The sequence below is a fragment of the Pholcus phalangioides genome, unplaced genomic scaffold, assembly GCF_987345545.1.
Source record: "Pholcus phalangioides strain wild (caught in Gottingen) unplaced genomic scaffold, Ppha-v1.0 ptg000008l_1, whole genome shotgun sequence".
NCBI lineage: Eukaryota > Metazoa > Arthropoda > Arachnida > Araneae > Pholcidae > Pholcus > Pholcus phalangioides.
The window spans coordinates 61,758,609-61,771,789 of record NW_028301601.1 but is presented as its reverse complement, the minus strand read 5'-3'; the positions used below and the strand labels follow the sequence as shown (position 1 = coordinate 61,771,789).

The 13,181-nt window shown below is 39.1% G+C and overlaps 1 protein-coding gene across 1 annotated transcript in view; it reads left to right on the top strand.

Moving 5' to 3' along the window:
• The first annotated feature begins 220 nt into the window (after positions 1-220).
• Positions 221-13,181, top strand: part of LOC149084714 (uncharacterized) — a 68,743-nt gene continuing 55,782 nt past the window's right edge. Inside the window, exon 1 of the mRNA XM_089235522.1 lies at positions 221-897. Within this exon, the coding sequence (XP_089091648.1) occupies positions 447-897 (451 nt within the window). The 5' untranslated portion in view covers positions 221-446. The remainder of the gene's footprint in view (positions 898-13,181) is intronic.

The following is a 13,181-nucleotide window of genomic DNA, read 5'->3' as shown; positions in this document are numbered from 1 at the left end:
ACCTCCTCCCGCCGTGTTATCTAACCCCGTCTCTGATTCTCCGTGACCCTCCTCTTCCTCCTCCGGCTCTGATAGCTGACGACCCCTCCCTCTCTCCTCCGTGCGGGAAGAGAGGACGGGGGTCGCTCTCTCTCTTTCTCGCCTCCTCCTCCTCTTCCGTCTTTTGCTCTCTGGGAAAACAAGGAGCGCGAAAAACATTAAACCGCAATTGCCTTTTCTCAGAGTTGCCGTGCTTTTAAAGGGGGGAGCAAGCAGTCGCTCTCTGTCGCTCCTTTTTCCACGATATTTATAAACTTTTAGTAAAAAAGAGGGGTGCGACGACCCCCCCTTCCTACTCCTCATCATCATCATCCTACCTTCAATGTTTGTTACTACTCACACATAATGGCGATATACGGAGAAGCAGCACCTGCCGCGTCGTCGACGGCCGACCGACGACCGTAGTGATGCCGGCGATGGCCGGCACGAAGGCCGCCGAACCGAAATCGTTTTGCATTGAGGCCCTGCTGAGGGAGGAAAATCACCATCACCATCATAACCACCATAACAGCAGCAATAACGGTTCCAACTCGGCCACGGCGGCCGGCGAGAGGCGCTCGACGCCTCCGCCCGACTGCGACCGGTGTCCCGCGGCGGCGCCGGCGAGGCCGCCGCTCCTGGGCATGGGGCTTCCGATTTCGGCGCACGTGGCCGCCGCGTTGCCCATTTTTTCGCCTCACCCGCTGTACCAGTACCACCACGGTTCGCACCCGCAGCTGTCCGTGCACCCGCACGGGCTGCCCGTCATGACCAGTGCTTTCCACCAGCCGATGGCCGAACAGCCCGGACTGAAAGCCGGACATTTCGAGTGGCTTGCCAGGAGTGGAATGTTCTACCCGAGGCCCGGAGACCCTCAAGGTAAGAGGAAAAATTCCAATTTCCTGAAAATTTCATTTTTGTTATTGTATTATTGACGAAGGGACAGAGAAATCACTGTTTAAAAAACTATTAGTGAGGAAAAGTATTGTTAAAAACACCATTAGTCACATGTTGAAATTAGGGAAATCATTGTTCAAAAAACCTATGTCAGGGAAATCATTATTAAAAAACCCATTATAGCCATGGAAATCATTGTTTAAAAAACTATTTGTCTTGGAAAGTATTGTTAAAAACCATTGAGAGAGAATCGGAGAAGCATGTATTTGTATTATGAAGTATTTCGATTGTTATCTCGATAAATGACACTTCAGCAGTGAAATTTATAGTGACGTGGGCCCGGCTGACAAGGCTCTAACCCATAGTTTCCCAACCCTTTTTGTCCCATCGCCCCCATCTTCAGAAATTTTTTCTCCCATTGCCCCCCCCCCTCCCAACGCTATCTAACCCATAGGATCATATGTTATACCTGTAGCATCTACCACCCCCTGGAACTTTCCATCGCCCACGTTGGGAATCACTGCTCTAACCCAACATTTCTGAAGCCCTTTATGTTTTTGTATAACCTACATTCATCAGAAAATACCCATGGGAAATCCTGTCTTCGAAGGCTTTCAAGAGATCCCGGCCAAGGAACCCCCGTTCCATGCTGTAAGGGCCCCTTTTACCACTTTATATTGTTGGAAAAAAAAACCGCTGGAATATATTTTGAATGGAATTATTGCAAGGAAAGGTTTCGGTTATAAATTCTTTCAGCATTCCGATTGTTATTCATTGGTTTGTAATTCATTGTTACCAAGCGTTTGTCAGCAAACAAAACTAGAAATATCAGACTTTCACAGGATACCTATCTGGAAATATTGTTGTCAAAAGCACCGTTTCAGGAAAAAACAAAAGAAAGTTCCCATAAAGTTGGCCCAAACTTTCAATGAATCATTTTAGATGAACGCATTGTTGAACGCATAGTTGAGAGAAATTGTTCTGATACATTCTTAATTGACTCGACAAAAATAATCATTGTCGTTGTAAAAAAAAAGTAGCCAAAAAAGGGGGTTGTTTTTGGAGCATTGTTTGTTCTAACCAAGAAAATGAAATGCTTCTCAAGATATAATAAAAATGTACTAAAAATAGTTGTTATAAAAATAACAATTGAAAAAAAAACAACAACAACAATCGCCTGGAAGCTTTTATTTTCTTTTGATTATTATATGTAAAATAAGAAAAGGTTTGTTGTTTTGCTGTTGCGGGAACTGAAATTATTCAACAGTCATTCTTATTTGCAACAATTGTTTGTGTGAGAAATAATTTTGTTTATGCGAAATTGTTGTGTTTTTTAAACGTCAGTCACACAAAGCATTGTAGAAAATAACAAACATCAGAAAATAATGTTGGGAAATTGTTAGTTACGGTAAAAAAATCACTAAAAATTAATGTCCTGGAAATCATTGTTAAAAATAAGTCATCAATCATTGCAATCATTATTAAAAAGAAAAAAAACCATTAGTTATAGAAGTCATATTGTTAAAAAAGTCACTAAAATCATTGTCAAAAAACATTAGTCATAGAAATCGTTGTTAAAAAAGCAATGTCATGGAAATCATTGTAAAGAAAACCCTTATATTCATGAAAATCATTATCGAAAAACAATGGGCCATTGAAATCATTGTTAAAAACACTAGTTGTGGAAGTCAGTATTAAAAGCAATGCCCGAGTGGCGTGGTGGTAAGATGCTCGTCTGCCATTGTGCAGGTTGTTGTCAGGGTCCCGGGTTCGAACCCAAGGGAGGATATAGATAAGATATTTTCCCTAACGAACTCGAGCCGACCACCGATAGACAGCGCCTGCTGTAAATTGCAATATAGCGATATGGCCAGAATCGATGTTTGGTGAAGTAGTAGCATTAAAAACACTTGTCATGAAAGTTATTATTAAACAATATTGGCTATTGAAATCATTATAAAAGAAAGCAATGTCATAGAAATCATTGTTAAAAAACACTATTCATAGAAACATAGGCGTACTCAGAATTTTCTCACGGGGGTTCAGTATCTTTCCCTTCTCAAGGGGGGGGGTTACTTTTTCCCTGCAAAATAACATAATCTCGGCTTGGGGGGGCGGGGTTAGAACCCCAAGCACCTTCCTCCCCCCCCCCCCGCTTTTCGTACGCCAATGCATAGAAATCATTATTAAAAAATTACGTCATAGAAATCATTGTTAACAATATTTGTCATGAAAATTATTGTTAAGGGAACAATTGGCTATTGAAATTATTATCAAAAAGCAATGTCATGGAAATCGTAAAAAAAACCATTATTCATAGAATCATTGTTAAAAAAAAACTATTAATAGAAATCATTGTTAAAAAAAACTATTAATAGAAATCATTGTTAAAAAAACACGTCATGGAAATATTTGTTAAAAAACATTAGTCATAGAAATCAGTGTTAAAAACATTTGTCATGAAAGTTATTGTTAAGAAAACCCTAAGTCATTGAAATCCATTGTTAAAAAAACACTATTCTTATAGAAATCAGTTTAAAACAACCACTATTCATAGAAATCATTGTTATCAAGAAAACACTTGTCATCAATGCATAGAAATTATTTTTCATCAAAAAATGTGTATCCCATGATTCTTGTTTCACTGATGCAAGTTTCTAGATAATTCGAGACAATATATTTCCAGAATTATTGGAAGAAATATTTCCAGAATTATTGGAAGAAATATTTCCAGAATTATTGGAAGAAATATTTCCAGAATTATTGGAAGAAATATTTCCAGAATTATTGGAAGAAATATTTCCAGAATTATTGGAAGAAATATTTCCAGAATTAATGAAGATTCACATTTAATGAGAGAAATGTTTACGGAATTAATGGAAAATCATATTTAATGGGAAAAAACAATGTATTAATGAATGTTGAAGGGGAAAATATTTTCACAATATTGATGGAAGCTCACATTTAATGAAAGCATTAATTTCATATATATTCTCAGAACGCATAAAAACATAAAATTCTACATTAATATAAGGCCCCTGTTTGACTCGGAGCCCTGGGGTCCGTTGGGCCCACCTGTTAAGACGCCAAAATGCGAATCTACACACTGCAGTATGACTTATTGACCCTTGGGGTTCATGGGAATTTTTTCCTGCCCGCAGTATCTGAATGTTGTAGATAGGGTTCCATGAGTTCAGGACCCTGGGTAAATATGAATTTTCTGCACTAGACACGTGCCCCGTTTGCCCATGCGAGAAATGGCTCTGGTTGTTGACCCCTTTCCCCCTAGGCTAGACCCGTTAGGACGGAACAAAACACTAGACTGCTTCAAATTGGAAACCTATCCTGCGGTCTGATGAGTCTCAGTTTAGTCTTATAACAAGGGTTCTTAACTTTTCGTGTTCCACGGACCCTTTGTGCCAACAAGAAGAAGGCCGGGGAACACCCCCCCCCCCACATTATCAATAAGATGAAGGATTCGGGGTCCCTGTAAAGAATAATATTCAGTTCATAATAATATAAAGCAATAAGTTAATCGTTTTCTATCCAAGCTCACGGACCCTCTGGACCAAAATGTCCGTGGACCCCTTGTTAAAAACCACTATAACACGATATGTAATTTAATGTGACTATTTTTACGGATTATTAAATCTCCGGCTCATGAAATCACGTTCTCCATGATGCCGTCAACGCTCGTTATAACAACTATTCCATTACAATGACCGGTGGGATAAGTACCAAATGTTTTCGTGTATGTTTTGTTTTCGATATAACGACCCTCCCAATATAAGGTCCGTTTTCGACTGGACGAGGGGAGGGGGTCGTTATATCGAGCGCCGACTGTATTAGGGAAATACATGAATGTAACCAAATATTCATTCAAGACGGACGTAGCTTGGTATGACTTTCTGGGGTGACATTGTGAAGGAGAAATATCCCTGGAGCAGTGGTTCTTAACTAGGATAGTGGAACTTTTGGGGGTCCTTGGAGAGGTTTTAAGGGGTCCCTTAGCTTTGATGGCATAACAATTAACTTATTGTTTTTAAACTATCGTGTGCTTTATTTATACGGTATAGCCTATATGGTTACGCTCGGTAAATGTAATAAATCCGGTAATTATGCATAATCACCGACCATTTTGGTAAGGTTTGATAAATTTCCCTACATTTATCACCTTCACCGTTGATTATGCATAACACCCAAGCGTCGCTCATTTTGATCATTTTTATCGCACCACGGTCATTTTCTGCACACGAGGGCTAATTAGACCGGGACCTACAATTTATTGCCGATTCCGAACGGCAGGCTTGTTTTTTATACTCATCGAGAGGTTGGCGCGCTAACCACTCGATGGGGGACTCCCTGCGGTAGCAACTTTATGCTGCGGTCAAATCGCCGTTTTTTGTTGTACCCCTGTGTCAGGAAAGTTTTCTGACAAGGATGAACCGGGTATCGAACTCGCGACACCTCTATACATCCTTTGGTACTTTAGGCAAGCATCTTACCGACCGGGCTACCGCGCCCTCCCAAGCGTCGCGTTGGTAAATTTGGTGAATCGTATTATATTGATGAATCGATAAATTGATCACAGTTGGCTGTTACCATGCATAATCACCATTTTCTATTGGTAAGTACTGTTTATCATTTAGATGACCGTACTTGCGAGCAGAGTCCGAACCGGATATAACAAGCTCTGAATCAACGAAATTTTTCGAAAAACCCTCGAAATAACTCCTATTTGATGAATTCTGAAATCGGACCTCGATATCAACACCTCCTATATGACTAATTTTCTGATCGTATCCCGATATAATATATCTATATTATATAGTCTCTCATTTGCACATTCTATCATCGCACCCGGATATAACGAATTCCAATTGAAAAAATTCTTTGATCGGATTTTTGCAAGTTTTTTCTGTGTGTAGGACTTTATACATATAGATCCCGATATAACAAACTCCTATTCAACGAATTCTACAATCGAACCTCGATATAGCTAAACCCCCTATTTGACAAATTTTACGATTCTGCCCCGATATAATGTTAATTCTCACTTAATTATCTTAACTATAACAATCAGGGCTTGGAAATATTTCACTATAACCAACGATGCTTGGGGGGTGTTAAGCGTAATCATCGGTAAAAGTGATAAATTAATCAAAGTTACCGAGACGGTTGGTGATTATACAAAATAACCGGTTATTGTGTATAATAACCGATTGATCAGATATATATATATATACAGTCGAATCCCGTTTCAACGAATACCGTCATAGCGAAAATCTCGTTTTAACGAACGCTTTTCTAATCCTCCAGATAAGTTTTCATAGGAGCAATGCAAAAAAACCTGGAATTCCTTTATAACGAAATTTCGTAATAGCATAGTGAAGTGATTTCTCCGGTCTCTTGGAGTTCGTTATAACGAGATTCGACTGCATATATATATATATGCTTTGGCCCCGGAACTTTGGAGCTGAGGCTGTTTGAGACCCTTCCCCTCCAATACATTTTACGGGTAGGAGTGACCTTCCCAAATAATTAATGAATATACAGAGCAACGTACACCCCCCCCCCCGTTCCGTTGCATAAGGGCTTGAGGCCCGTACGTACGGGACAACTGGCAACTTTCAGCCCCCCTCAATGTTTTCTTCATTTCGGCACCAGAGACTGTGTTGGCTGCGTGGTGTTCACCTTACATGCGAGGACGGGCGAACAGGGTCCGTGGAAGGCAAAAAAGGTTAAGAACCTCTCTCTCTCTAGGGACACAAATGCGGCCGCAAAATGAACGATCCCGGCTCTTTATCTTCACATTCCCGTCCGATATTCACAAAGTTCTAGAGAACTTAAGAACTTAAATTGCCATCGAATTTGTTAATGGAAATTCGATTTGGTCAAAATTCATGGAAATATATTGGCAAGCAATAGTTGATCTTGAAATTACGAAATTTGACTGTTTCGGACGAATATCAGATTGTGATTAGATGCAACAATAACACCAAAGTATCGAACAATAATAGGTCTGAACAAATCGCAAAAAAAATCTAGGCGCAGGAAAAAATTTTTAGGTGCCAAAAATTTTTTACCGGAAGAAAAAAGGTAATACAAAATAACGCTTCTTTTAAATTTTTAACAGGGCAAAGTGACCCTCTTTCATGTTGGCAGATATGATAGGGCAGTAACTAGAGGGAGGCGGGCAACTGCTTCAGGTGAGAACAAAGAACACCGTTACAAAATCATATGCGGAGGAGGGGGCGACAAAAATCCCAGCTATTACGGCCCTGACTATACTGCTATAAATTCCAAACATTTTGGACTGCTTTCAGCCTGCAATTTAGTAAATACACGAAGGAATTTTTAGTCGCCATGGTGCCTGGGATTTATCCATCCCCCTTAAAGATATTGGTTTTCTGACCACGTGCACGCAAATTGTGACGACATTGGAATTCATACCCATTCTTAGAGAGTTGCCTTGGTGAGAGTTTTAGCTTAACTCAATCTTAAATCGGATTATTTTCACATAAACTAACTACTGTATGATAACATTAACTGATAAATTTGTTCCACCAAAGATATCAAAAATGAAACAATGAATAAACAATATGCTCATTTAAATCATAACTATTCTAGACTCGACGGAAAACTATACAATTTTGTTGATGATTTGATAAAAACTAACAGTTAATATAAACTGTCGCTAGATGGCAGACTGAAATTACGAAGTTATAATGGTATTATGCAGAATTGTTTTTTTTTTCAAAAAAAAAATTTGTTTGTTGTTTTTGTTCAAAAAGTTTTTTTTGATCATTTTCAGTAGAGGCTACTTATAAACGCCACTGGGAGCAGCAGGCTTACAACGGTACAATTAGTCAATCATTACACTTCACTCATATTTAGACAAATTGATGGCAGATAGCAGCATTTAACATATAACAAGCGTTACACAAAAACAGACTTCATGTTAGGTTCACAACACGTACATGCTCATTCCAACACATACTAATTCGTTAGAAGTTCCGCAGAGGAATATGGACGAGGTGCATGTGTGGTTCAGTAGTAGTAGTAGTAGTACTTATTTCCGCTTTTCGAGGTTTAGTTCGTCCTGGACTGGAGTATGCTCTAAGGTTTTGGAGACCATACCTACAGAGGGACATAGACTTGGTTGAAGGGGTGCAGAGAAGAGCTACGCGTGTCCTTATTGGCACACAGGGCTTGAGTTATGAAGAGAGACTTCAATTTTTGAATATGTTTACATTGGATGAACGCAGGTGTCGAGGAGATATGATCGAAGTGTTCAAAATTTTCAATGGGATGGATAGGATGGACCGTGAACTTTTAGTACACTGCCAATCGACTGCTTTTACAAGGGGACACCAGTATTGATTGGTGAGGGACAATAATGCAAGGTTATGGTGTCGCAGGGAATTTTTCTCTAATAGGGTTGTTAATAAATGGAATAGCTTAGCCATTTTTGACCCCCCCCCCTTGTCAGCAAAATTTCGTCATCAGCTCTGCCCCTCTGAATCCTAACTCATATTTTCATAAAGGGTAGTTGCTGACGTAAGCATTATCCAAACCGCCCCTTGTCATCAAAAGTCAGCAAATCGGAACCCCCCCCCCCCCCATTGATGATGACGTAATACTTGAACGGCCCCTTACCCCCGGAGGTAGTAAATTGTAACACAATTGACACGTTTAAAAAGAAATACGATAAACATGTTGTGGTAAATCAAGAAGCTATCCATTCTTAGAATAAGACAACCATAAGTATTCTTTATGGGCATTGTATAATATTTTATCACGTGTATATATATTGTTTATAATTTGTGTTAATTGCATTTTTAATTGGGTTGCTGTATTTTTGAAATATATGACATCCATATTATTATGGGCATCTTTTTATCAGCCACCTCGTTGGGCATTTTGCCTGTTGTGGCGTTGTATTTGTATTTATAATCGCACAAATTTTAACCTTTGCAGTACACGGGTGAGGAAAATGTTCCACGAGTGCACGGGTTGAGTCTCGCAGACCCACAAACTGAATTACATATTACATAAAACATAAACAGTATTGCAACTTTTTGTTGTTGATGTTTTAGATTTGAAAGCTGATATAAACTTGATATAACTGAAACAACTGATAGCAAAATTGATGATGGCAAGATACATAATTGGGAGGTCGAGTGCTTTGTTTGGCATGGCTCAAGCGCCCCCAGAATCGTTTTGCGTCCGGTCAGGGTAGGGGTTTATCCCCCCTTCTTCCCTAATGAAGAACCCAGGCGCAGGCTTTGATTATTTTCAAGAGTTTTTAAGTTCGTAAATATTCATATTCTGCTAAAAACTATTGATTCAAAATTTTGCGTAAAAATTCTATGTTTTATCGTCAATTTTGCCATCATTTATATCAAGTTTGTATCAGCTTCCAAATCTAAAATTTAAACAAAAATTACAATTTAGGCCTATATGTATTGTACTATACACAGGATGTTGTCTTAAAGTAGAGACAAACTCAAGAGCGGTGATATTAGGCATCAAGAGGAACAGAAATTGCCATAGGACATGGTATCGCAAACTACGTTTAGTCGGTGAAAATCGCAAAAGTGCTTATGAAGTGTGACTTCAAGTGGGACAAAATAAAGAAAACAATATGTAGAAAAACATTTCTTTGACAGCGTGATTATTACAACACAGCCTGTGGTGTACAAAACAAAGTGCAATAATGAGTTCAAAATCTCCTGTAATCATTTCACTTCGCCTACTCTCCGACATTGAACGGTGCTGCACAGGCCGTATTGTAATCATGCTGTCAAGTGTGTGTGAATGGTTTTTGCACTTATTTATTTTACTTTTCTGTATTCATTATTGCAGTTTATTTTGTACCACACAGGCTGTGTTGTGATCTCAAGCTGTCACATAAATGTTTTTTATACTTATTATTGACCTGTTTATCTCGCCCTTAATAGGCATTTTTGCGATTTTCACCGACTAAACGTGGTTTGCGATACAATATTCTATGGCAATTTTTGTTCCTCTTGATGCCTAATATCACCCCTGTGAGTTTGTCGACACTTCAAAGCAACACCCCCGTGTATTTCAGCTGCCTGTGGTACCGGTATTGGTGCGATTAGACAATTATTACATGATCCGCTATTATTTTCAACTTTCAAGTTCATTTTCAACATTAATGTATTACATAAAATAATACAATAATAATAATATAATAACGAAAAATAAAAATGATAGGCCTGTAGTAAAAATATATATTTATAACATTTTTTTTATTACATTTATGAAAAACATCGTTATAGCTACAACATGAACATAAAATGAACGTAATCAACCATTGTTGTACTATTTTATAGTACATTTCCAAATTAACAGTTCTGAATTACTCCCAACGTCATTCTGAAACAGAAACTCAATGATTAAAACAATAAAATGATTTTTTTTTAAATGTATGTAGAAAAAAACCCTTGTAATAATGAAAATATCTCAACAGTCATATGTCATCTTAACAGTGATTTTAAAATTGCCATATCAGTTAGCATTGAAACAAAAAATGTTGCTTGACTGCACCGGATGGGTCTCACAGACCCCGATACAGATAAAGCGTTCAACAGTTCCGGGGGCGGGGGTCACAGCCGGCGCCCAAAGTTGGAATAGTGAGTTTCAATACGAAATTAGCGAGAGAACCTGATGAAAATTGTTCCTCCCAGTCAGCAAATGAGAGAAATACATGTGCCAACCGGAATACATGTGCACGAAATCCATGCACTGAAGGGTTGTAAATAGAGCCCAGAGGGGTCCAGGCGAAATGCCATAAATGCCTTTTATTGCCTATTTGTGAAAAAATGCGTTTCTTTTTAACTTTTCCTGCGCATAAATGACTATTTTAATTTTAGTTTTAAGTTTATCAGCGAATTTCAGACGCCATAATCTTGAATGTGACCCCATATTACATACTTCTGCGTATTTTTACATACGGAATTTACACATTAAAAAAAAAAAAAAATTGAAATTTCTTATCGCGAATGAACAGAAATTTTTTTTCCTCAAGAGAAATTGAAATAAAAATTAAAATTTTTAAATGCAATTACCTAATTTACCAAATGTATAATTTTTAAATCACTTATCGATATCGTACAATAGAAAAAAAAATTCTGTAAAGAAACGTGGCCAATAAACCATTCTATTCAAGATTTCATTACTGGTGAAACAAAGGCGCCGACACGAAGAAAACATTGGAGGGTCTGGGAGTTGCTGGTCGTCCCGTATATACGGGACTCAAACGTTTATGTAGGAGAGAGGGGGGGGGAGGGTACATATATTGCATTGTTTCTTCCTAAATTATTGAAGGGGCATTCACAACATAGGAGCCGGCTGAGGCCCCTATGTTCCGTCTCCTATGTTGGTGAACGAAATTCGCATTTGCGGACGATAACATTTTTCTCCTCAATTAGCTGAATTCGCATTTTGGCGCAGGAAATTACGACGATTTGTGATTTTACCATTTCACCTTCACAACACAGACGTTTTATGCGTTTTTTCGGGGATGTTATCCCTATACTAGGACCATCTCCAAGCTAAATTTGAACAGATATTGTTCCATTCTATCATTCATCAGACTTTATATATATAGCGGGCTATACCCTAGAGCGGCAAGTTCAGGGGGGCGGGGTGGCAATTTTGAGGAATGAATGGCCAAGAAAATTTGAAGGGATAAGGGCCGTAAAATTTGCGCAAACCTCAATAAATCCGCCTCTGCACTGACAGCAAGGGACTAGGTCAGTTGAATGACCAAAAAGAGTGAACCACGTAATTGCAAGCTCGTGAGCGAGCAAAAGAGTGAGTGACCTAGAGGGCGTGTAAACATAGCCAAAATAGTCAAAAGTGTGACCTATGAAAGCAAGGAACTACGTCAGTGAGCGGATAAAACAAGTGACTTATGCAAGTATTAGAGCGACCAAAACCGTGTGCTAGCATGACTAAAAGAGTGGTTTTATTTCAACACAAGTGTACTTGCTGAGGGGGTGGACCAAGCTGGTTATGCACAGGATGGCGAATTCAAGGAAAGAGTAAACAAGAAAATTAGGCTATAGATTGGGAGAAGGGCGACAAAATCCGCGTAGCCCACAGGCGGCAAGACCATAAATGCGCCTCTGCCCATGGTCAAGCAAGGAGAGGGTGGGGTGAGGACGCTTTCTGTAAGCTTTAGGACGATAATAATTGGACTTACCGAGGGTTAATCTGCCATAAAAAGGTTTTTACAAATATACGTGTACGTGTGTGTATTTGCGTCAAGATAACATTTCCAAAGAGCGTATTTCCCCTCAGTAACTCCAGCAGCTGATAATAATGGACAGTTTAGTTCTTTTTGCGGAGACATTTGAACGTGTCACATTTCACGCGCTGTCATTTCTGTGTAATGTGGCTGGCATTAATGTTTGCGCATTTTATCAGTGTTTGGCATTTTTCGATTTATGGCGATTTTGATACAAAAAATTATTCCCCAGGTGTCAAATTCTCTCTCTCTCTCTCTCTCGTCTATGTCTAATCAGACACACCTGTTTAATGTGACACCACCTGGCTTCGAAAAGACGTGACATTGGTGACATGTCTTTTTGTAGAGATAACCGTGAAAATATATAGACCATCTTTCACTGTTTTCTTTTCGATTTTTTCGTAATTTTTTTGCGGATTTTGTCGATGGCGTAACTTGTTGGCACTATCTCCCAAGCAATAATTTGTTGGATTCAAATAATAATCCCGGTTGATAGGATGCTGAAAAAAATGCCGTTCTTGTAAGCAATTTTATTGCTTTTCTCTTCTTGATAATCTGGATTTATGTGCTGAATTATCATTTGCTTGTCCCTCCTTTGAACGTCGATAATTTTCACCGTTCATTTTTAGATAATTCGAGCTCATTGGAGAAATTTCGGTCGAGTTTTATCGTTGCAATAATCTCTCCGCTACTTCACCGCACACCAACTCCGATCACATATTCGCCAATTTCCAACCGGTCTAGTGGGGGGGGGGGATGAAGGTGCTATCTATCGGCGGTCTCCCCAGGGTCAGTTGGTGAAGAATTTGTTTCGGATGTTCTGACTTGGATTCGAACGTGGACCTAGATGGTAATCTTCATGGTGGAAGACGAGCACCTTACCACTGCGCCAGTCGGACACAATAACCCCCCACTGGTCAAAAGCGGCCCTCGGAATCATCCAATATTGTTCATGAATTTAAATGGATTGCGATACATTTGCAGA